This window comes from Symphalangus syndactylus, chromosome 4 (assembly GCF_028878055.3).
Source record: "Symphalangus syndactylus isolate Jambi chromosome 4, NHGRI_mSymSyn1-v2.1_pri, whole genome shotgun sequence".
Classification (NCBI taxonomy): domain Eukaryota; kingdom Metazoa; phylum Chordata; class Mammalia; order Primates; family Hylobatidae; genus Symphalangus; species Symphalangus syndactylus.
This window is the reverse complement of record NC_072426.2, coordinates 37273197-37297170: the sequence shown is the minus strand read 5'-3', so window position 1 is coordinate 37297170 and position 23974 is coordinate 37273197. Positions and strand designations below refer to the sequence as shown.

The following is a 23974-nucleotide window of genomic DNA, read 5'->3' as shown; positions in this document are numbered from 1 at the left end:
GCGTGCACAGTTCACAATAGGGTTCACGCTCCTATGAGAATCTAATGCCGCCACTGATCTGAGCTCAGGTAGTAATGCTCACTCCCCACCTCCTGCTGTGCAGGCCACTTCCTAACAGTTCCTGGTGCCAGTCTGTAGCCCTGGGGGTTGGGGACCCCTGATGTAGAGACTTGCAGGTTGTGGTAAGGAGTGGATTTTAAAAAAAATTATAATGGGAATCTAGATTATTTCAAAATTAGCTTCTTAAAGGACATTTTCCTTGTTGTTATTATTGTTCTACAATAGATTATTGGGACTAGGATTCTGATAATGAGTCAGGTCAGAAGATGGCCCAGCACAGTTACCGGCCAGTTCCTGTAACTATACACCAACTCCTTTCATTATATTAAGGACCCTCTTGCAACCCTCTGGGCAAGACTGAAAGGGCAGCATGGTGTTACCCATTACGTGAATTATGATGAGGCCAAATTTTAGCCACAAACACAAATGGTTTCATCTGAAAGTAATATGGCGATCATTTTTGAGCATACTGTGGCATAGGTTACCTAAGTTTGGAAAAAAACAAAGCCATCAACGCCTTCTGTTGATGATGTGAATGAATCTATCTCCTCCACCTGGTCAGGCTGGTCACCCCAGTCGAGACCCAACCACACTCGAGCCACCTCACACAGATGAGAATCTCTTCTGGTTGCACCACAGGCTGACAACCCAGCCTGTGGCAATCAGTCAGTCAGTGCCAACCTCACAGAAATGGGACAAATGAGTACTAATGGGCATGGACCTAGGGCTGGTGGGGCCCCAATCTGCCTCTGATGACCTAGAAGGCCAGGAACTGGCTAGTTGATGGTGGTTATCATTTTACTTTATGCTACCAGTCCTTACCTTTAGGGGTCATATGACACAGGGTACAGAACAGGGTCAGCACACACCTGGGGAAGAAAACACATGACCTAAATGTTAACTGGCCACCAGCCATCAAAATGTCTCAGGGATTGCACAAGCTTTCGCATACCTGGGCCTTCCCAACTGGTAGCTGAGGCTCCCACGAGACAGAACTCTGAAGTTCAGCACCTGGAGACCCGGCTGGCAATGCTGCCTCTGTCTCATTAGTAGCTATGTGACCTTAGGTAAGTCACTCGGCCCCTCTGGGACTCACTTGGCTTCTCTGGGCAGTGGGAGAGGTGAACATGGCCTTGCCAACATCACGGGGTTATATATGAAGTAATGTGAGTGAAAGGGACTTGGAAAGGGTAGAGTGGCACCTAAAGTGGCTTACTGGGCTTTACAACCACTGGGAAGTGTGGAGGAAATTCATCAGAGAGTTGATGTGGATGATGAAAGGCTCAAAACATGAAAATCCTGGGGACAGGCTATAGAAACTGAGATTCTATCCACGTTAAACAGAGAAGTTTGAGGGCTCTATTCCAGCCTGTGACTGGTTCTTACCCAGAACATTGTGACTAACTTCTATCAGGTCTCCTGAGGAAAAAACAAAATAAAATGCCTACTAAAATAGGGTGTATTCTATCTCTGAAGAATGTCTTGTGAGTGTATTAAACACTGGAATGAGTTACTAAAACAAGTTTGGTATTCTTTCTCTGATGGCCTTAGGAGAGATTCATACCTGAGTGTGGGTGGTTTAAATGTGATTCTGGCTGAAGATAGAGGAAGACACTACAAACTTAGTTCCCTTTTTTGGTTCCTGGAACTAAATTCATAAGAATTTTCAGGATGCGAGCTCCATGAAGACAGGAGTTTTGTTCACTGATGCATTCCAAGCATCTAGCATAATACCTAGCATATAGTAGGTGCTTAATAAATATTTGCTGAATGGATAAAGGAACACTATGAGCTAGTCTGGGCATTTGGAACCCTCTGGTTCACCTACCTGCTTATCCACTGCCCCTGGCTCAGCATGCTGTGGGCTGAGCCTCTAAGTTACAGCAGTGGCCTTCAAATCCCAGGGAATTTGGACAAGGTGTCTGTTATTAGTCAGGGTTCTCTAGAGGACAGAACTAATGGAATAGATAAATATATAAAGGGGAGTTTATTAAGTATTATCTCACATGATCACAAGGTCCCACAATAGGCTGTTTGCAGGCTGAGGAGCAAGGACAGCCAGTCTGAGTTCCAAAGCTGAGTCTGATGTTCTAGGGCAGGAAGCATCCAGCATGGGAGAAAGATGTAGGTTGGGAGGCTAGGCCAGTCTCTCTTTTCACACTTTTCTGCCTGCTTATATTTAGCAGCTGATTAGACTGTGCCCACCCAGATTAAGGGTGGGTCTGCCTTTCCCAGCCCACTGACTCAAATGTTAATCTACTTTGGCAACACCCTCACAGACACACCCAGGATCAATACTTTGTATTCTTCCATCCAATCAAGTTGACACTCAGTATTAACCATCACAGAGTCTCAGTCCTCTTCATCAGGGATTTGCACAGTGGGGAAGGAGTCAAGTCCACTCAGGTTCAACTACAGCCACCCACCCATCTTTTACCTAATATTTATACATATTGGGCTTCCAGATACTAGTTTCTATTTGTTTGGTAACAGTCCACTCTAGTTGCTATTCTATGAGAGCAATCTGTGATTTTAAAAAGCCTGAAACACAGGAAAAGTGAGGAATAAGCCCCTTGTTAAAGCACCTTCCATCTCTAGGATTTCTGAGTAACAGATGAGGGGACGAAAATGGTCACTTTGGACATGTTTTTGGTGCCGCTTGTTTCATGAAATTCCAATAAGGGGAAGAAAGGCTGTAATAAATTGTTCCAGTTTTCCTCTTTTTGAAGTGTTCATGGGTTGTTGTCTGAATAATCATATTTTAAAAAAGCAATCTGTCTAATTCCAAAAGGCTGGGGGTTGCCAGGTCTCTGGGGAGACTCTCTTTTGAGCATACAAGGCCATTGATTGAAATTGTTCTGTTACTCAGTAGTGAGCACACTGGCACCACAACAGCCCTTAGAGGGAAGCACACAATCTAATTAACTATGAGGATTTGAGAAGGAGTATGACCATGTATCTGGGCCTGCTACTAGTATCAGGAGAAGCAGACCCACCAAGGCCTAGTTCCAAAGGCCCCAAGACTCCAAGGGACATTTCCCCACTCCCCTGTCTCCACATGAGAAGGAAAGCACAGGTATGGACCACTCTGCACCACGAGGAGAGGAAAAGAGGCCACCTTGAAGGGCCTTAGGATTGGTCAGCAAGCAAACAAGTCACAAGTTGAGTTCAATGGTTGATGCCTTGTCCTGGAATCATAAACTTGGCCTCCGACCCTACCCCAATCTATATTCAGCCCTGCCTCTGAAGGCCCAGCAACCCAAACAATTGCCCTGGGAGACAACAATTATATTTGCAGTATTGTCCTCCTTTTCAGAATGTGGTCTTCCTTGGATGTCTCGCAATGCTCTGGCCAAAGGCACTTAGGGCAGGCATACCCAGTCTCATTTTACAGATGAAGAAACAGAGGCTCAGAGATGTTAAGTCACTTGTCTAGTTACACCAGTTAGAGTAGGTACTGGGAACACCAGTAATGGAGTCAGACTACTTGGGTTCACATCTTGGCACTTTCACTTAATCAGCTCTGCAACTTGGGCTTTGGTGACTCAGTTTCCTGAGTATAATGATATCTGCTTCATAGTGTGATTGGTAGGTTAAAAGAGATAAAGCATCTCAGTCACGAAAGTGTTTAGCATCCTGAAATGCTCGATAAATATCAACCATTATTATGATGGAGAGGCAACCATTAAGGCCAATTCCTAATCTCATGGTATTTCCAGTACACAGCGCTGTACCCAGCACCAGCTTCTTGCATTCTCTTTCTGCCCAGTCCTCTCCCCTGCTCCCACCACCTTTCTCACTCAAAATAGTGAAGATGTAAAACTCTTTTTCTAAACATTATGGCCCCCTTGGCTGCTACTTAAAATTCTGGCAGGCACAAGGGGATGTGATGTCTCTACCTCTTTGTGGCATGAGGTTAAGAAGTATCACTGGATACAGGGAAAGAAAAGCCTGTCTCCCAAGGCTATCACTAAAGGTTTGAGTGATGTGACTGCAGCAAGCACAGGTGGTGCCTTCTAGCATCAACCACCTACCCTAAATAGCACCATCAGCCATTGGCAGAGGCAGAACTGGAACTCTGTGCCTTGAGTCCTTTCCATTCCCCAGGCTACCTGGATTGCCCTGCGTCTGGGACTAGTAGTAGGTGGGAGAGGAGTCAGGAAGGAGAGGGGGTTGGCTCACTGCTGGCTGCTACCATGTCAGTAGCACTCACTATCCTGAAGACAGAGAGTGGCCCCTCAGACCTTAATGATTTAAACCTCTGCAAACGGGGATATCTGAGGACAAACCCTTCAGAGGATGCTTTCCAGGGTCCTTGCCCTTGTTCCGAATACAACCTCTCCCTAAGAAACTGTTAGACATAGCATGCAGTGGGATGGGTAGAATTAATTGGGAATTATCTGATAAGATAGTATAAACATCTCAGATGCCTCTTGTCATTGGAAAGGCATATATTGGATTCCTATCCAGAACTTTGCTTGATTGGAATATAAACAGAGAACACATTTCTGATGTCCCTGCCTTAAGGAGTTTTATAATAAAGTTGAAAAAGTAATGGCATAGAGAATATGTGAGAAGATCACACGAGGACGTGCTCCTACATGGGCTGCACAAGGCTAAGAATGCCCCTTATGGAGCACTGTCTCTAGATTTCGCAGGCCATTTGCTAACCCATTCTTCCTAAATTTTATATTTCGGTTCTATATTCCCAAACCTCCTTGGAAGAACAACAGTGCTATTGTTATGCATTATGATCTTACTGGAAAAAAAGATGATATATTAATTAGATTATTATTAATGTGGAACTTGGCTTTCCAAGTTTAGATGACATTTTCCACAAAGGTATAGCTTGTTTTAAATTACGTGCCAATAACCTCTGCCTTCTGGGCTCCTTTTTCGCCTGCTCAGTAATGATATTATCAATGTTCTTGGAAGCTGAAGCTCAGAATTTTGGAAAAAAGCGACAAATACTTCATATATCAATGTTTGAAGTATGGCCACTGTCTTGCTTTTATCTGCTGTGGGTTGTTCTACATTACATAACGTACTTGAAACATGTGGGCTTTGGTGATTGAAAGAACAGAGTTCATATTCTGGTTCTGTGTGAACTTGGGTGAGCTGTGTATCTTCCCTGGGCTTTGGTTCCCTCATCAGTAAAATGAGAATAAACAGCCCTGTTTCTCAAGGTGGTTGTGAGGAGTGAAGCAATGAACCTAGAACATAGTAAAGTGTCTGGTGCAGAGTGAACAGTCAATAATAGTAATGATTTAATAGCTAACAATTACTGAATAGTTATTATATACTGACAATATGCTATGGGTTTTACATATATTATTATATTTAATCCTTAAAACAACTCTATAATCATCCTGTCCACTTTATATATGAGGAAATAGAGGCACACAGAAGTTATGGAAGTTTTTTTTTTTTTTTTTGCTTTTTTTTTTTTTTTTTTTGAGACGGGGTTTCACTCTGTTGCCAGGCTGGAGTGCAATGGCATGATCTTGGCTCACTGCAACCTCGCCTCCCGGGTTCAAGCAATTTTCCTGCCTCAGCCTCCTGAGTAGCTGGGACTACAGGTGCGTGCCACCATGCCCAGCTGATTTTTGTGTTTTTAGTAGAGACAGGGTTTCACCATGTTGGCCAGGATGGTCTCGATCTCCTGACCTCATGATCCGCCTGCGTCGGCCCCTCAAAGGGCTAGGATTACAGGCATGAGCCACCGCATCTGGCCAGAACTTTTGACTACCTAGGTGTTTAAGTACATATAGCCAGGTAGTGGCAGGATTTGGGTTTGAACCCAGGACCTCAGGATTTAAATCCAGGCCATATGTGCCTCCAGAGCCTATAATCTTAACCGTAATCATGAGAAATAGTGACCATTCTTATCAAGATTAGCTGATTGAAATATACAATTTGCTTTCTTTTTTGGTTTAATGCTGCAAAGCAACTGCTCTGACAACTGGATGCACTGACTGGCCTGGTCCTTTTGTCAGTATAAAAGCAAAGCTTCTGTAACAAAAGTATGACATCATTTGGAAGAAGAAAAATTGCTCCCCATAACCTGCTAATATAAGCAGGCTAGTAATATGTGTCTAAAAATCCATAAGCTCCTTCGTTATGGTAAACTTTATTTTTTATACAATTAGAGATAATTAATTAAATGTATAAGCTGAAAGATTAGAAAATATAAAAAAGCATGATTTTGGATGAAGATTATGCTTTGAGCCTTTATGATCAGACTGACAGTCTATCACTTATTAAAGTGGACATCAGGTTTGTATGTACCTTGTTTTAAACAGTCATGATATACCATGCATTGATTTACCTTTTATCTTTTGCCGGCAATGGTAAAGTGATCTGTAGATTTGTCAGGATGTGTTTCTACTAGAAAAGCTGCACTTATAAACTCTATTCATTTAAAATGGGACAAAAATTCACACAGTCTGTCATTTCCTTATTAAGAAATAGACAACTAAGAAATGTTTTTCATTACGACTGTCACCAAGACACAATGCTGATATCAATAAGCATTTTTGTGTATGTTCTCCTTGCTGAAACCTTGTCAGCATGTTCTCATTTGCCTGCAGAAGCTGAGTGGTAAAAAATTGCAAATGTAAAAATTCTAATGTCACTGTCATTAGCCAGAAAAAGAAATGGCAGAGCAAAGAAAGACTCTTGGATAATGAAATCTCTCTGGAGACACTCCAAGGATGATGCCTGTATTGGCTACCTTCAGCCCCAGTGCACTAGATGTGGAGATGGCCTTAGAAGTTTCCACCAACCATGGACTTTCTCCATTCCTCAAACGAACTTTGCTTCCCCCCACCTTGGCACCTTTCAACACCTGTTCTTTCTCCCTGGAATGCTGTCTCCACTGACCTTCCCCCAGTCTTTGCACATCCTTCAGATCTTTGCTTAGAGAAGTCTTCCTCAACCTCCTAGATTCAGTTGGGTCCTTTGTCGTTTTCTTTCATTGGGATCAAATACTGTCATTGTTTGTAGTCGTGTATTTGTGTGATTGCACAATGCTAATTCCATGGGGTGGGAACCAGGACTAGTTTTAGGCACCAGTATATCCTTGGGGTTTGGTGTAGTGATGGACACCTGGTAGAGAGGCACACGAAATATCTAAAGGGAACCTGAGCACCCACTGCTTGGGCCAGTGCTGCTGCTTGTGCTGCTGCTTCTACAGAATTAGATCATAGAGCTCTTATCTCCTCCTGTCCAGATTATTTGTGCCAATGACACATGACTTAAGTTGTACATTGGACTGGTGCAAAGCAATGCTTTCCTCAAGCTTCACAACAGTTTTGATTGGCATAGCCTGGGCTTGGTTTATAGCCTCTGGGACTACCAGATTAGTAGTGAGATGCTGAAATGTAGAGAACCATTTATCAGTTTTTTTCAGCATGCAGGGGCACCTTTAGGAAGGCTTAGGTGGATGGCAGAGTTGGCAATTGATCTGATTTTCACCGAAGTGCACATGTTCTATGCCATTCAAGTTTCAGGTCCCCACCCTCATGAGTGTCCACAGTTAAGGCAAATTCTGACCTTCTTTTGTCTTCCACTCCAGTAACAGTATTAGTATGGAAGGGAACAAAAATGACATTACAATAGGTAGAGCCTATAATGATGTGCAAGAATGTTAATAAATCAAAACACAAATATTAACAAATTATTTGTGACATCCCTCTTGGCTGATGGTGATCCTGTCACCACATTGTAAATGAGAATTTCAAATCTGGGTAAAAAAAAAAAAAAAAAAAAAAAAAACTAAAAATCACTCAGGAGACTCTGGAGTCCAGCTAGGACCCTCAGGTTGCCACCCCTGCTTGTCACCCTAAACACTCTTCTGCAACCCCAGGAGCAAGCCTACTAAAGGGCTTCTCTGCATCCTTGTTATTTTACTTTCTGGCTCTGGAATCTGGACAAAGCAAATTGGAATCTGGCATGAGTTTGCTACTCTTTTAATAGCCCTCATACATCTTGGAGTGCCCCATTTAGTCGGGCATTTTTAAGGTCTATTTTAAAGAAAGTTGTTTCTTTGTTGGATTTTTAATCAAAACAAAAAAGTTCAAATGCTTAATAGTAGGGACCATGGCACATGTTTGCATTCAACTCTCACATTCTCCATCCTCACACCCCTCCAACTCCAGCACAGTATCTTGCTCAGTAAACCCTTTGGAGTTTTTACTTGTCCGCACTTCTTTCTTTTCTCACCTCTTCCTGTCTCCAGGAAGGATACTGTGGGGCTGGTTTCTCTTATGACAGCGCCTATTAGTATGCTGGCTCTGTGCCAGCCTGGCTATTCCATCCACAATCTAGGTCTGGAGAGCCCAAGAACTCAAATTCTCCCTTTACAGTGGGCAGGGGGCGTGTCCATGGACAGCCCCTTCCTCTTTGCCTGTAGAAAGCCCTGACCTCAGCTTTGCTCTCCTCAGAAATGGCAAAGAAAGCAGATGAAATTGGCGGAGGTGGCCTGATTCTTCCCGAGTGGGCTGAGTCAGGCTCCCAATCCTCAAAGAAGTGTTCACTTTTCAGACCTGGGTTTTCCTGAGGGCACGATGTAGCGACCACTGTGCGCTGTACTTGGATTCAGAAGACCCGGCTGCAAGTTTGGACACGACCACTTACCAGCTACGTGACTTTAGGCAAGCCACTTAAGCTTTCTGAGCTTATCCACAGGGTGGCTTGCTTGAAAGAGTGCGCCTTGATTCTGTTCCATTATCTGCACTACCCATATTTAAGGGTTGGTACTTCAAGAGACACTCAAAAAGACAAAGGTTACGAGAGTTATCTACTGACTCGTTTCAGCGGAGGTTCAATAAAGGCCTCCCAGGACTGGCCCCAGGCATTCCCTGGCCTCCCTGCAGCTGCCGCCCGTCCCCGCCCCCACTCCATTTCCTGCGCACCACAGGCTGATGCAGCGTAGCTCTTAGGGGGAGGTGTGAGTCCTTGGAAAGCTCAGAAGAATTTCAGAGGGTCAGTCACTCTCATTTACTCTAATGTGCTTTCAAGACTCCTTGATGGGGCCCCCTCCTCCACCCGCCTTGTACTGGCCTCCTCCTCCGGGAAGGGTGGCAGCCGAAGACCTCGCGGTTTTCCCTCGCTCAGGCACCCCGCCCCACCCCCGGCCCCGGTCCTGCCCTCGCGCCCTGCTGGCCGGGCACTCGGGCGTCCAGGAGCTCCCCCTCGGGGTGGCGCGCGGCGACCGCCGGCGGGTTTGGCAGCAGCGCCAGTCGCGGGGCGGCCCGGGCAACTCGCCCGCCTGCCGGTCCGCCCACGTGCGCAGAGAGGAGCGAAGCGCGAGCAGTCGCCTCGCCCGCGCTTGCCGCCGGTGGGTGCCTCACCTAAGGGGCCGGCGGGGGCCGTAACCCGAGCCCCATCGCAGGGATCCGTATTTGCATAATTCGGCTTTCCCCCGTTCTTTCGGACTCAGGGCCGGAGATGCGAGTCGGACTCCCTTCCGAGGCGTCGTCTTGCCCATGGTCAGCGCGGGGGCCGCGGGACCCGCCGGAGCGCAGGCGGAGTGGGCTGGCGCACGTGGTAAGAACGCAGCTATCTTTTCTTGCTTTTCTTTTCTTTTTCTTTCTTTCTTTCTTTTCTTTCTTTCTCTTTCCTTAAGAAATAGGACTTTGCACATTTTTGCTGGGGGTGGGGTATCTACTAGGGTGCTAACCTTGCTGCGATTTCTTTCCATGTCCTTTTCATCCCCAATTGGAAAAAAGCGCACAGCGCGAGCGAGAAACTTTCCCAAATGTGCTCTGGGTGACTTAAGTCAGAGAGATGGCCGGCCGCTGGAGACCTGCTGTTTTGGAGGGAGGGGAAGAAGCAGCGCTTGAGTGGAAGAGCAGAGAGAGAGACCGCTCCCGGCCGCCTCAGAGCCCTGACCGCGGTGCGCTGGGCCTGGCGAGAGCTGGCGCACGGCTGCAGCGGTCGAGGCAGGTGAGCGGCTGGAGAGCCGCCTGCAGCGCCGCGCTCCCTCCACGGAGTGGCGCCGTGGCTCCCGCCCGCCCCGGCCCACACTAGGCTAGGGCCGCTCCGGGCGGGGGGTGAAAAAGGGACAGGACAGGCCCGCGAGGCTGACCCTGCGCATTATCCCTGGCCTCCGCGGCTTTGGAGCGGGAAAGGGCTCTGGGGCAGTTCGCAGCCTGCACAAACGACCATGAATGAGCCATGCAGGCGGCGGTGCGCTGGACTTGGGCACCCGGGACCAGTCTCCTGTGGGGTCCCGGCCAGGCCCGGCTACCCATTGCGGGCTGGGGCGCACTAGGAGGTAGAAGCTTTGCGCCCAGTAAGCCAGAACCTGCTGCTATTTGGACTTTGGAAAAGTTTTTAAAAATTGCTTTGGGAACTAAACAGAAGGGTTTCTACCGGGGTCTCGCAAAGTAAAACGAGTGGGTTGGGGGATGGGGATGGCGTCTTGAAAGTGATTAGAGATGCTTTCCGCCGTCACTGAGGACCGCGCTGGTCTCACCGAGGTGTTTTTTGGCGAGGGAGAGAAAATATTTATTCTAGTACGTGTATTCTGGCTCGGGTGCGGGCAGGGCGCGGTCCTGGATCGTGGGCTATGGGGGTCAGGGGGATTCTGTGGCTGCAGGGACAGGTAGTGAAGGTTAGGACGTGTCTTCATAGAGCCTCCTGTCTGGCGAGCCCGGAGCCCGCTCTGCCGCCGGGACACTGGTGGCAACGCGGGCGCGCGGGCGCAGTCAACAGCGAGGTGTGTAGTGCAAGGTGTGTGAGCGGGTGTGTGAAGAGGGCAGCGGGGGCGGGAGTGTGTAGCGGAAGTGGAGCGAGTGTGAGTGTGTGTGTGTGTGGAGGGGCAGGGTGAGTGTCCAAGCTTCCATCTGGACGCCCCCACGCAGCCGACCGCCCAGACGCGCCGGGAAGGGCGCCCGCTCCGCGCAGCAGCTGAAGGGGGGCGGGGAGCGCGCGGGCAGAGGAAGGAGGGTGTCTCCGGCTGAGGATTTCTCTCGAAGCTCCCCACAGTAATTCTGCTCCTCCTAGGGTTTACCCTCCCAGTCCCAAGGTGCCCAAAATACTTAAACAAACAAACAACCCAAACCTGTTCCGTTTTCGCTCCTGTATAAATAGAACAGACTTTCCAAAAAAGCAATACGCATTCACTCTTATCACCAGCCACTTCTTTCCACCAAGTAATTCAGAAAAAAGCAGTCAGCTTCCGTGAATGCATGTAGCTTTTTTTTTTCTTCGCTGCCTCCTTTTGCTTGCGGTTTTGAGCTGCCAAGAAAGTGAGTAGGGGTTTGACTGTAGTGTCTCGGCTCCGCTCGGTTTCTTTCCGAAGTTTAATTTTCCGGAATGGCTCCCAAACAAGGGCTAGGGAGGCGGAGCCGCCGGCACCGGATCTTCGCCTTTTTTGGAAAGTCCCAGAGAACCGGAATTCCTCCCCGCCCGGGGAGGCTGAGCCGCAGCCCGGAGCAGCTCGCTCTCATGCTGTGGCTGTGACTGGGTCCATGGCGCGCCCTCTCCCCCGCGATCCCTGTGCCCCGGACCCAGGCTGCAGCTAGGGCCGCGCGCCCGGGACCCCAGCGATCCCCGCCGCCTGCGAGCTGGAAGTCGCGAGCCCGGCGGAGTCCGCGCGGCCGAGCCCGTGTATGCAAATCAGCCATGTGACGGCAAAAGCCGCCTGGCCCAGCCCTGTTCCTCAGTCCATATATGGGCAGCGACGTCACGGGTATTGAAGACCTGCCCATAAATACTTAGAGCAACACTTTCCGTCTAACTGAGCGAGGAGCAATTGATTAATAGCTCGGCGAGGGGACACACTGACTGTATAATAACACTACACCAGCAACTCCTGGCTTCCCAGCAGCCGGAACACAGACAGGAGAGAGTCAGTGGCAAATAGACATTTTTCTTATTTCTTAAAAAACAGCAACTTGTTTGCTACTTTTATTTCTGTTGATTTTTTTTTTTTTTTTTTTTTTTTTTTGGTGTGTGTGGTGGTTGTTTTTAAGTGTGGAGGGCAAAAGGAGATACCATCCCAGGCTCAGTCCAACCCCTCTCCAAAACGGCTTTTCTGACACTCCAGGTAGCGAGGGAGTTGGGTCTCCAGGTTGTGCGAGGAGCAAATGATGACCGCCAAGGCCGTAGACAAAATCCCAGTAACTCTCAGTGGTTTTGTGCACCAGCTGTCTGACAACATCTACCCGGTGGAGGACCTCGCCGCCACGTCGGTGACCATCTTTCCCAATGCCGAACTGGGAGGCCCCTTTGACCAGATGAACGGAGTGGCCGGAGGTAAGCCGCGTGTCTTCGCAGGCCCGGACCTGCGCGGCCCGGAGGTGGTGGATGGGGTGCAGTGGATGTGCGGGAATCGCAGGAGAGGATTGGGGCTCCAGGTGGACGGTGCTGACTGCACTGGCTTTGAAGACTGGAAGTGGGTGCAGGAGGAACCTGCGACAGCTGAGACCAGGGCGCGCGGGCAGATGCGCCAGGTCGCCAGCAAACCGGCGTGCGTGCGCCCCGGCGCGCCCAGCCCCGGGCGAGCGCAGGGATGAGGGTGGAAGAGGCGTCCCCCCGGGCTTCGAGGCTTGCGCAGGCCCTCTGGCCGGCAGCACTTCGACCTCCCCTCTCCCGGGGCAGGGGCAAAGTGACGGTAAAGTTCGCGGCTCCCGGGGAGAGATGCGCGCCTGGAGAGCCGAGCGGCGGAGAAGCGCCAGGGGAAAGCGTCGGTAGCTCTCTCCTGGGCAGAGCCGACCCCGGGAAAATCTCGGAGCGCTCCCTTCTTGCGGCCTGGAGGCGCGCCCCCACCTGCGCGCCGCCCGCGAAGTTGAGGGGGTTAGCAAGGCGGGGGCTCCGGCCGGCGGAGGCAGGGAGTGGGTGGTGGAGGAGGGCGGGCAACGGCGGGAAGCAGCCCCCGGACTGCCGAGGGAGGCCCGCGGGGGCACCGGCGATGCCGGTTTCCTTGGCGATGCAGTGGAAAGTCGTCTCTCGCGGCCCCCGCGCCTTCCTCGAAGCCGGGCCACTGGCCTTGGGCTGAGGCGGGGACGCGTGGCTGTCGGGAAAGGCGGAGAAGACTGGGAGGACACGGAAACCTACGGACTACTTCCTCTACAGCCCCCATTCCCTCCAGCAGCCCTCGGCTGAAGCGCAGCGGGAGAGGGAGGGAGAAAAAGGCACAAGGCGCCGGCGATGGGGAGCAGCCGGGAAATAACCCACCCCCTTCTCGGGCTCTCCTCTCGGTTTGGCACCATCACGGCACTGACTGGGATAGGTCGATTCTTGCGTGGTGTTTGTCCTGGTGCCTCAGCCGTGGAACCCCTAGGCAAAAAAGAGGGAGAGCAGCTCCGGGCAGATGAGGCTTTTTAAAATATTGTTGTTGCTATTATTGGGTGTTTTTTATTGGGGACTAGAGCCACAGATGGCTGGGGGTGGAGGGGAGTTGGGAAAAGCTCATTCTGCTTTTTTGGAGGTAGTTCTTGAGTTCTGTACTGTCAATGGGTTGCCACAGTTGGGCTGGCCTCTTCTTACACTCTGTGGGCCTCAATTTCCCCACCTTTTGGACTTTGCCACAGCTCTACAGTGCTGAGACTCTGGGCCTTGGAAATGGACCTGTGTGAGCGGGGGTGAGAAGGGAGTCCTGGCTGTATTTTCATTGTTCCACCTCCATTCTGCCTTTTCCCTCCCCAGATGGCATGATCAACATTGACATGACTGGAGAGAAGAGGTCGTTGGATCTCCCATATCCCAGCAGCTTTGCTCCCGTCTCTGCACCTAGAAACCAGACCTTCACTTACATGGGCAAGTTCTCCATTGACCCTCAGTACCCTGGTGCCAGCTGCTACCCAGAAGGCATCATCAATATTGTGAGTGCAGGCATCTTGCAAGGGGTCACTTCCCCAGCTTCGACCACAGCCTCGTCCAGCGTCACCTCTGCCTCCCCCAACCCACTGGCCACAGGACCCCTGGGTGTGTGCACCATGTCCCAGACCCAGCCTGACCTGGACCACCTGTACTCTCCGCCACCGCCTCCTCCTCCTTATTCTGGCTGTGCAGGAGACCTCTACCAGGACCCTTCTGCCTTCCTGTCAGCAGCCACCACCTCCACCTCTTCCTCTCTGGCCTACCCACCACCTCCTTCCTATCCGTCCCCCAAGCCTGCTACGGACCCAGGTCTCTTCCCAATGATCCCAGACTATCCTGGATTCTTTCCATCTCAGTGCCAGAGAGACCTACATGGTACAGCTGGCCCAGACCGTAAGCCCTTTCCCTGCCCCCTGGACACCCTGCGGGTGCCCCCTCCACTCACTCCACTCTCTACGATCCGTAACTTTACCCTGGGGGGCCCCAGTGCTGGGGTAACCGGACCAGGGGCCAGTGGAGGCAGCGAGGGACCCCGGCTGCCTGGTAGCAGCTCAGCAGCAGCAGCAGCAGCAGCAGCAGCTGCCGCCGCCTATAACCCACACCACCTGCCACTGCGGCCCATTCTGAGGCCTCGCAAGTACCCCAACAGACCTAGCAAGACGCCAGTGCACGAGAGGCCCTACCCATGCCCAGCAGAAGGCTGCGACCGGCGATTCTCCCGCTCTGACGAGCTGACACGGCACATCCGAATCCACACTGGGCATAAGCCCTTCCAGTGTCGGATCTGCATGCGCAACTTCAGCCGCAGTGACCACCTCACCACCCATATCCGCACCCACACCGGTGAGAAGCCCTTCGCCTGTGACTACTGTGGCCGAAAGTTTGCCCGGAGTGATGAGAGGAAGCGCCACACCAAGATCCACCTGAGACAGAAAGAGCGGAAAAGCAGTGCCCCCTCTGCATCAGTGCCAGCCCCCTCTACCGCCTCCTGCTCTGGGGGCATGCAGCCTGGGGGTACCCTGTGCAGCAGTAACAGCAGCACTCTTGGCGGAGGGCCGCTCGCCCCTTGCTCCTCTCGGACCCGGACACCTTGAGATGAGACTCAGGCTGACACACCAGCTCCCAAAGGTCCCGGAGGCCCTTTGTCCACTGGAGCTGCACAACAAACACTACCACCCTTCCCTGTCCCTCTCTCCCTTTGTTGGGCAAAGGGCTTTGGTGGGAATAGCACTGCCCCCTTTCCACCTAGAAGCAGGTTCTTCCTAAAACTTAGCCCATTCTAGTCTCTCTTAGGTGAGTTGACTATCAACCCAAGGCAAAGGGGAGGCTCAGAAGGCGGTGGTGTGGGGACCCCTGGCCAAGAGGGCTGAGGTCTGACCCTGCTTTAGAGGGTTGTTTGACTAGGTTTTGCTACCCCACTTCCCCTTATTTTGACCCATCACAGGTTTTTTGACCCTGGATGTCAGAGTTGATCTAAGACGTTTTCTACAATAGGTTGGGAGATGCTGATCCCTTCAAGTGGGGACAGCAAAAAGACAAGCAAAACTGATGTGCACTTTATGGCTTGGGACTGATTTGGGGGACATTGTACAGTGAGTGAAGTATGGCCTTTATGCCGCACTCTGTGGCCCTAGAATGGCGAATCAGAGCATATCTAGTTGTCTCAACCCTTGAAGCAATATGTATTATAAACTCAGAGAACAGAAGTGCAATGTGATGGGAGGGACATAGCAATATCTGCTCCTTTTCGAGTTGTTTGAGAAATGTAGGCTATTTTTTCAGTGTATATCCACTCAGATTTTGTGTATTTTTGATGTACACTGTTCTCTAAATTCTGAATCTTTGGGAAAAAATGTAAAGCATTTATGATCTCTTGAAATGAGTCAGAGGTTAACTTATTTAAGGGGGATGTACATATATTCTCTGAAACTAGGATGCATGCAATTGTGTTGGAAGTGTCCTTGGTGCCTTGTGTGATGTAGACAATGTTACAGGGTCTGCATGTAAATGGGTTGCCTTATTATGGAAAAAAAAATCACTCCCTGAGTTTAGTATGGCTGTATATTTCTGCCTATTAATATTTGGAATTTTTTTTAGAAAGTATATTTTTGTATGCTTTGTTTTGTGACTTAAAAGTGTTACCTTTGTAGTCAAATTTCAGATAAGAATGTACATAATGTTACTGGAGCTGATTTGTTTGGTCATTAGCTCTTAATAGTTGTGAAAAAATAAATCTATTCTAACGCAAAACCACTAACTGAAGTTCAGATAATGGATGGTTTGTGACTATAGTGTAAATAAATACTTTTCAACAATATTTTTTGCAGAAATCATTTCTGAAATACTTACTGGGTGGGAATTAAACAGTCATTGTCTTTGTGGGAATATTTTTTAAAAACAGCACTAAGCACCAGTGAAAATGCTTTGACCAAACCATGGTCTCCAGGTCTTCTTTGCTAGCCTGTGGACACCAACCCCAAAGCAGGCTCCATTCATAATCAAACACTAGTGTTCTGGGGATTTCCCCCATGCATTAGTGTAAAAGTGGGGAGGCGTTGTTTTGACTCATTGTTCCGTTGTCTCTAACAGCCTATAGCTTCTCTCCGCTCCTGAGTGGGCTCCGGAAAATAAATACTTACAAACAAGTGCCCACTCGGAGACTACACATTTGCAACCGCTTTCAGAACCCTGACCAGGGTCTAGAACTCAGACGAGATGTGGCTTTGTGGAAAGTGTGGTGGCGTGGTCAAGCTGGAAATGACTTTCAGCTTCCAGGATTAGTCTCATGACCACAGAAAACTTTTTGAAAAGCGCTATCATCTCTTCAGATCGAAAATGCTCCCAGACGCTGCTGATGACAGCATGAATGGGTTGTCAAAGGAATTACCCCAGGACTCATTTCTCTCCAACCTTCACTTCCCAATTGATTACCCCTATTTGAAAGTATCATTGATCTGCCAAAGGTTTGGTGGGTCTAGAAGTGACTATCAAAATACTCAGCTCATTAGATAAGATAGGTGCCTCAAGAAAATCTCAAAAGGTAATCTAAACTAAATAGGCCAATATAGTCCTCCATGGTACTGGATAAGGGTTTGCAAAGAATATACTGTAGGGTTCATTTTACTGCAAGTCTTTTGTAGTGGTTTTAAAATATAAATTCACCAAAAAAAAATTTAGCCACAAAGTAAACAGATGATGCCTTTGTGAAGTTATCATCTTTACTGTAAAATCTGGGCCTAAATATCATTTAAGTTCACCCACTTCTGGATCCTTACACAAATGTAACATGTTGCTGCAGCGTCCACTGTTTAGCTGACATCTGAAAATCCCTTTGTCTATTTGCCCTTCAGCACTGTTAAGACTCCCTCAACTCAACCTGTATTTCAGAATAGCAGATGGTTACAGCTACTCTGGAAACCACCTTTTGCCCTTACCAGCACTAGAATTTGAAATCTAATTTGTGGAGGGAATGAATGGCTTTCTTCTATATCTCTTCTCCATCCCTATTTCAAGGATGTAGAATCTCTCTATTCTATTACTATGAAACAAGAGTTTTCAGAACTTGTTTCATATTTTTGTAGTGACAGGTGTTTTCCCATTAGTTCCTGTTTCCCAGCTTGTTGGCATAGTATCATCCTTGCTTGTCCAACTTTGGTAAGTATAAGACAATGCCACATTTTGATAATTACGTGATTTTAAAGAATACTTCCCTCCCACCAAGATTTCATTACATTAAAATATAGTATACCCAAATTTTGTAAGATATATTTGTCTTGCCAAATTCTAATCTTAGAGGATTTTCAATCAAGATAATCTTAACAATTACTTACGAAGCAGTAGACTAAGTCATCTCAAAAATAAAATAGAAGATATTTTGATGACAGCAAAATTGGTTACATAATCACTTTCACCCTGACGTGGGTTTGGTGAGGTAGCATTAACACACATACCATAAGGAACACCACATCTCAGCATTTCCTCAGAGCCAACTTTGTGGCTTTTACTAGTAGATTTCAACATGTGAGGTCAATATCTTTAATCCGATTTTGCTCTCTGCTTAAAATGTTCAGGGTGCTTCTTGCACGTCTCATTTTTTACATTGCTCTAGAAATAAAGCATAGAAAAATGTCTTCTTCTAATCTTGTACATACACTTTTGGAGAATAATTCCTTAAAGATTCGTAGTGCTTTTGAGATATTTCAATTCATATTAAAAATGCGTTGATTATACCTACATAAGGCTTACAAGTTTTCGTAAACCTGGCTATTTAATTTCATTATCCCAGCTGCTAATAAGATTAAGGCAAATTGTTTTATATATATTAAAAATGGCTGCAGTGACATTTTAACCACTTAATACCACTTGTGTGTGTGTGGGGGGGGGGGGCGCGGGGGGAAGAGCGGTCAGCATTAACCCAAGTCCCAAAAATGCTGCCAGCAGAAGCTAAAACTAAACAAATTCCACAGGAAAACAAAACAAAAAATAAGGAAAGAAAATAAGTCCTAAAACTCTTTCCTTCCAGAATGAAAGTATTTTTGTTTTCTTGTATAGTACTATCTTATTTTCCTTAGGTTAAATACAAAGTAAGTTTTTTCTGTTACAGCAAAATAGTCCGATTAGACATTAGCTTCAGATGTGTTTTCCCTCATGCTGTTTCAAAGCTCACTCTCAAGGAAATAAACTATTTTTAAGTGTATATTACTTGGGCTTTAGAAATCTGCAGAAGGCCACTAGTTTTTAGTACAACATAATCTTACAGTATATATTGTGAACCTTTAATGGTAATCAAACTGTTGACATCAGAGCAGGTAAGGTTTTCCCTGTCTTGCAATAATCAAGTAAGAATTAGCTCTAAACAATTTGAAACATGTCTTCATTTTCCATAAGTACACTGATTTTTTTTTTCCTTTCTTTTTTGAGATGCAGTCTCGCTGTTGTCACCCAGACTGGAGCGCAGTGGCACGATCTTGGCTAACTGCAACCTCTGCCTCCCGGATTCAAGCGATTCTCCTGCCTCAGCCTTCCAGGTAGCTGGGATTACAGGTGCCCACTACCATGACTGACTAATTTTTGTACTTTTAGTAGAGATCGGGTTTCGCCATGTTGGCCAGGCGGTCTCAAACTCCTGACCTCAGGTGATCTGCCTGCCTCAGCCTCCCAAAGTGCTGGGATTACAGGTACACTGATTTTAATCCAGAAATGTAAACATCCCCGGATTTGGGTTTGAAGATTCAATATCTATAAGGGACTTGACAAATGGTTTCCTTCTTTGACAACAGATGCCACATTGCAATGGAAGTGATCAGCGATTGGCTTCTGTATATACGCTTAAGTTATTTAGACCTGCAATTACGGAAGTAGCACTGCTCTCAGGTTAGAGTTGGAAAGCAAGAGGCAAGCCCTGAATTAAAGATATATTGCTTCTTCATTGGGCTGTAGAGCTAGAGCACAAGATTCAGAATCAGTAACAGATGAGTAATGGCAGAGTCCTCCCGAGATGCCAGGACTGAGGCACCTACGAGGAGACAATGAAAAAGGGGAATAAAAGGTGTGGATTTTGGAAGAAGTTCATGGTTACTAGTGTTAAAAGCTCAGAAAACCCTCTCCTGTTGACAAAACACATAATACTTAAAAAGCAGGCTATCACTTTCATTAATAAATAGCAGTTGGTGTAAATGCAACCCATTCAAATCAGGCTTAGTAAAAATCAATTCTCATAAAATAGTAAGTAGGTACACAATACTCTGCATTGATATAACTGGCCAGTGACAGAACCAGATACTTTAAAAGCTTCAGAAGCATTTAGACAATTTCTCACCCATGAGGCAATTATTGCATTTATTATTCACCATAGAAGTGATTAATATCATTGTGCTCATTAGTCTTTCCAAGGGGAAGATAACTTTTATCCCACAGTTGTTATTAAAACATTATCTATATTGGAGGGAGTATATAGAAACACAATAGCAACACACCAAGTCAGTCATGACTAACAGTTTATGCACACAGGTACAAGATACTTTCTGCACCACATTTTGTCTTTGTAATAAGCATATTCTTTCCTTAGTGGCTCATTAAAACAAGTTACATTTTGTCTTCACCACTAATTTACTCAGAATTTATTAGTGACCCAAAAGTTTCACTGTTCTTACTGAACTAAATCTGAGATATCATATTGCTGTTTTGGCCTGCAAAAATTTCAGTTACTCTTTTGAAAAGCACCTTAGGTTTTTTCTTCCAAATTGCTTGTAATTGAAAACTTTAAAACTTCTTTTTTTCATAATGAAGTCGTAATTCTTCCTTTATTACTATCCTACAGCCAGGATGAGTTTTTGTAGCTTTAATGTACTAAGTTGTATTATAACACATACATTGCTATTAATAATCTTGGTAAGCTAATCAACTTTTTGCTACAATGTAATCCAAAAAAGTATGTGATTGATAACCACATTCATTACTGTGCTATGGGAAAAAAAACAACACCTTTTATTTTGTGAAGTTTTCTAAGAAAATCATTTGCATATCTAGAATTTTATTTTCAAACTAAGTGGTATGAAGAACTGCTTCAAACTGCCCCCAAAGGCATTTTAAACTACACCAGAATGTGGAGCTACAATAAAACAATTTTAGCAACAATGAAGGAAATACTTGGTACTATGCCTGTGTCAGGTTTTATAATAAAGTGGCATGTCCTGTGGAATATCTTTTTGTGTTTTGGTTTTATTTTTAAATCACTCACCAAGTATTTGCTTTTTTATACTATCTTAAAAACTGGGAACAAATACTTCCTCACCCTGGGTCTCTGTGTGCATAAAGAGGCAAAGGCACGTACTGTTTCTCTACATACGGGGTCAACATTCCACCAATAATAGCAAATCTCCCTTTATTATAGATATTAGAACTCTATTGCCACTTGGGCAAGTCAATCAAGAGGGCTTAGACGACAGCTGGGCAAATTTTAATGTGTTTATTTCTACAATTTGTTTTTATTAAAAGTCTTGTGAAAAAAAGGAATCCTATAAATAGTAAAAAGGGAGAAACAGTGCTCCATGGCCTGAAGCAAATGGTGTCAATACATTTGTAAACAAGGTAAGACTGCTCGGACTATTAAAAGCACAAAAATAAAACTAGTCACAGATAGCAAGACTTCATTTCAGGAGTTGGGAGTGGGAAGTAAGAAGTGTTTAATCCCAAGTTTTGGTGCCCTAAAATGGCTAGTAGTAGTTAATTCTCAATTGTCTAGCTGTGATCTTCTGTGCCTTCTATCTCTTCCTACAGAAAACCACATTAGATGTACCCAGCACTCAGTCGTTTTAGGGAGAGGGTTGAGACAACACTGCCAGCACCACAGCTGCAATCACCCGAGTCGGGAACATTAAAGTTCCTAAGAGAATGTGAAACAGCTATCAATATTTCTCCCTACTTTTACAGTAAAATATTGGAAGTAAATAAACATAGGGAATGCAACAGCTGGCTAGGAGTGTTTTACATTCAGTTGTTTGGAAGCATAACACATTCAGCTCCTTTGAATCTTCCCGTTAGAAAATACAGAATTACTCTATCACCTTTTATGGTACAGTAAGACAAGAAAAAAAGTCATGTGAGGATAATACAGTCTTTGCATTAAAGGTGAATCTGCAACATGAAATCTGCTCAACTCACAGATCTGGAGATTCATAGGGAAGATAAGCTCTAAGTGACCATGTCACAGAGATAAGCAGGTGCTGAATTTCTTAGTAGATGCTGCCTGAGTAAATCAGATGTGGCTACTGGGCAAAGGGAGGAAAGAAAATAAATCTTGTCCTCTACATGCATAGTTATGTTGTGAGAGTGATCACCAAACTGAAAAAAATCATTTCGTTTTCACAAGGAATTAATTAGGCAGGCCAGCTCACTTTAAACAGTAGCTCAACTCTTTAAACCTAGTTTTTACCAATGACTTGAACTAAAAACAATTCAAACCACTGGGTCATGCACAGTCAATAAGTTAAAACTATAAGAAAAAAGGGCATAAGGGCATAAGTGGAAAATAAACCCTATTTACCTAAGGGGTAGGGAGTGGCGGGAAGAAAACCACTTAGTATTTTGTATAGAATGGGGAAGAGAGGAAGATATTTTCATTATGGCTTTAGGATGGAAGCGCTTCAGATAGTCCCCTGCCCCATTCCTCCAAATCAAAGCCCCAGTGGCAGTGACAGTACCAGGAAACAATCTAGCCTCCCCGCCCACCCCGCCCCCATAACCGTGCCCGGCGGCTGCTGTCCAGTCGCCCGTGCTTCCCAAGGCTGCCGAGGAAGCGGCTGCTGCTCATTCCAGTAGATCCAACGCCCAGGCTAGGGGGTAGAGACACAGCCCTTGTGGTAGGGTAGGGCACGTCTTCGGCCCACCGCTCCCGGGCGCCGGTGGCTTCAAGGGAAGACCTTGGGACCTGGATAGGGTTCTCCCTCGCACCAGAAGTCATCGGCCTGTGGGGTCTCCAGGAGCCACACCTCTCGAGGCAGGTCACAGGCCGAGCTGGAGGCCTCCTTGGGCCTGACCGGCTCCAGCACCCGGTAATAGTGGCAGTCCCGGCCATCGTCCGGGTCGTAGGGCGGGGCCAGGATGTCCAGGAAGGCGGCAGGCCCTTCCACGGCGTCGATCTGGTGCAGGTTGTCCCGGTGCGGTGTGAGGATGCAGGGGCCGCTGGCCTCGGTGTACTCGGCCCGCGAACGCAGCACGCCCGGCCGCACGGCTTCTCGCTCCCGGGGCTGCAGCGGCGGCTCGAACTGCTGCTCGGGCGGCAAGGCCCGCGGCCGTTGCCCGCCGCCTGCGTCTAGCTTGTCCATGCAGCTGATGCGCACGGTGCCGTATAGCACCTTGAGCATGCCGTGCATGCCCGGGTGGTCGTGCAGCGGGATGGACGTGCCGCTCTTGAGCAGGAACACGCCCAGGCTGAAGCCGTCTGTCTCGTAGATGTGCATGTAGGTGACTGGCGGCAGGTTGGGCGGCAGCGGCTGCAGTGTGGCCTTGCGCGGGGCGATGTTCAAGTCCTCGGCGCGGACCTGGGTCAGGAGGCTCTTCAGCTTGCTCAGGTTCTCGGGGAAGCCCGGCGGCATCGGCGCCTCCGGGCCAGAAGCCGCGCCGCGATCGGAAGCGCCGCGGCCGCCCCCGCTGCCCCGGAAGGTGAGGCAAGCCTGGCGGGCGATCCGTTGGATCAAGGAGGCCATGTTGTCTCGGGGCATGGTCGGCTGCTCCTCCGCGTGCCGGGACCGGCCCCCGCCTTTCCTCCGCCCCTTACGGTCCCCGGCCGCCGCCACGGCTGCCGGCAGCCCGGGTCGAGGCGGGAGGCCCCGCAACCACCGGCCCGTCGGGCGCGCGGCACCGCCGCCAACCTCAGCAGCCACGCGCCCGCAACTGCCCGGCGCGCTCGCCTTGAGCCCCCTCTGAGCGCGCACGCGCACGCTCCACACCCCGCACTCACGCTCCGGGAGCAGATACCGGCCGCGCGGACGGTGCCAGGCTTTGCCTTACGCCCGGCGCTCCATTCATGCGGCCCGCACCTACGACGGTGGCCGGGCGCCCGGGGACCCTGCGGAGCATGCCGGGACTTGTAGTCCGGCCTTCCTCTTGAGCGCTGAGACAGTTCACCTTGTTGATTGGAAAATGGAGGAACTATTACACATGTTGGGCATAAAGCGATCTTTTTCAGGATGCAGAGGTGTTTTTCTTGTTTTAAAAAAGATGAATCGGGGTGAAAGAGTAGTAGCCACTTGACTACAACTCCCGGCACCCCCCGCAGGGTGGAGTGACGCACTTCCGCCAGCTGGCCCGCGGAGTAGTGGAGGCTCTTGGCCTTCATAAGGAACGGGGCAAGGAGGGTCGTTAACCTTTTGGCGCCGCGCTGGGGCCTGGTTAGCCGTGCAGGGTCGCCTTCTTTTGGCCTTGCTCCTGGGAAGGAGGCTGTTGAGTCAGCCTTAGCTCCTCATAGCGGCCTAGGCAGCACTGTCTCCCACGGGAATTGCAGGAGGGCGCTTTTGTAATTTTGTGTTTCCTAGGAGGGGAGGGGGTCCAGGCCATCCTCTGTGATCATCAAGGTTACTTGGCC

The 23974-nt window shown here is 48.1% G+C and overlaps 2 protein-coding genes across 5 annotated transcripts; one reads left to right on the top strand and one right to left on the bottom strand.

Annotated features, from left to right (window-relative positions):
* Window positions 1–9351: 9351 nt before the first annotated feature.
* On the top strand, window positions 9352–16207 carry EGR2 (early growth response 2). Of its 4 annotated transcripts, none has more exons than XM_055274432.2 (3): window positions 9352–9609; window positions 12216–12324; window positions 13717–16207. In XM_055274432.2, the coding sequence occupies exons 1-3, from the start codon at window positions 9511–9513 to the stop codon at window positions 14982–14984; spliced, it is 1476 nt and encodes a 491-aa protein (XP_055130407.1). In that variant the 5' UTR covers window positions 9352–9510; the 3' UTR covers window positions 14985–16207. The 4 variants fall into 4 exon arrangements, with proteins under 4 accessions (XP_055130407.1, XP_063493973.1, XP_063493974.1 ...); XM_063637903.1 differs by lacking the exon at window positions 9352–9609 and adding an exon at window positions 9675–11917 and having other exon boundaries at window positions 12116–12324; XM_063637904.1 differs by lacking the exon at window positions 9352–9609 and adding an exon at window positions 9677–11917.
* A 3490-nt stretch (window positions 16208–19697) lies between these two features.
* On the bottom strand, window positions 19698–23463 carry ADO (2-aminoethanethiol dioxygenase). Its single transcript, XM_055274431.2, has one exon. It carries the CDS (start codon window positions 23109–23111, stop codon window positions 22299–22301), a length of 813 nt encoding a protein of 270 aa, XP_055130406.1. The 5' UTR covers window positions 23112–23463; the 3' UTR covers window positions 19698–22298.
* Window positions 23464–23974: the final 511 nt, after the last annotated feature.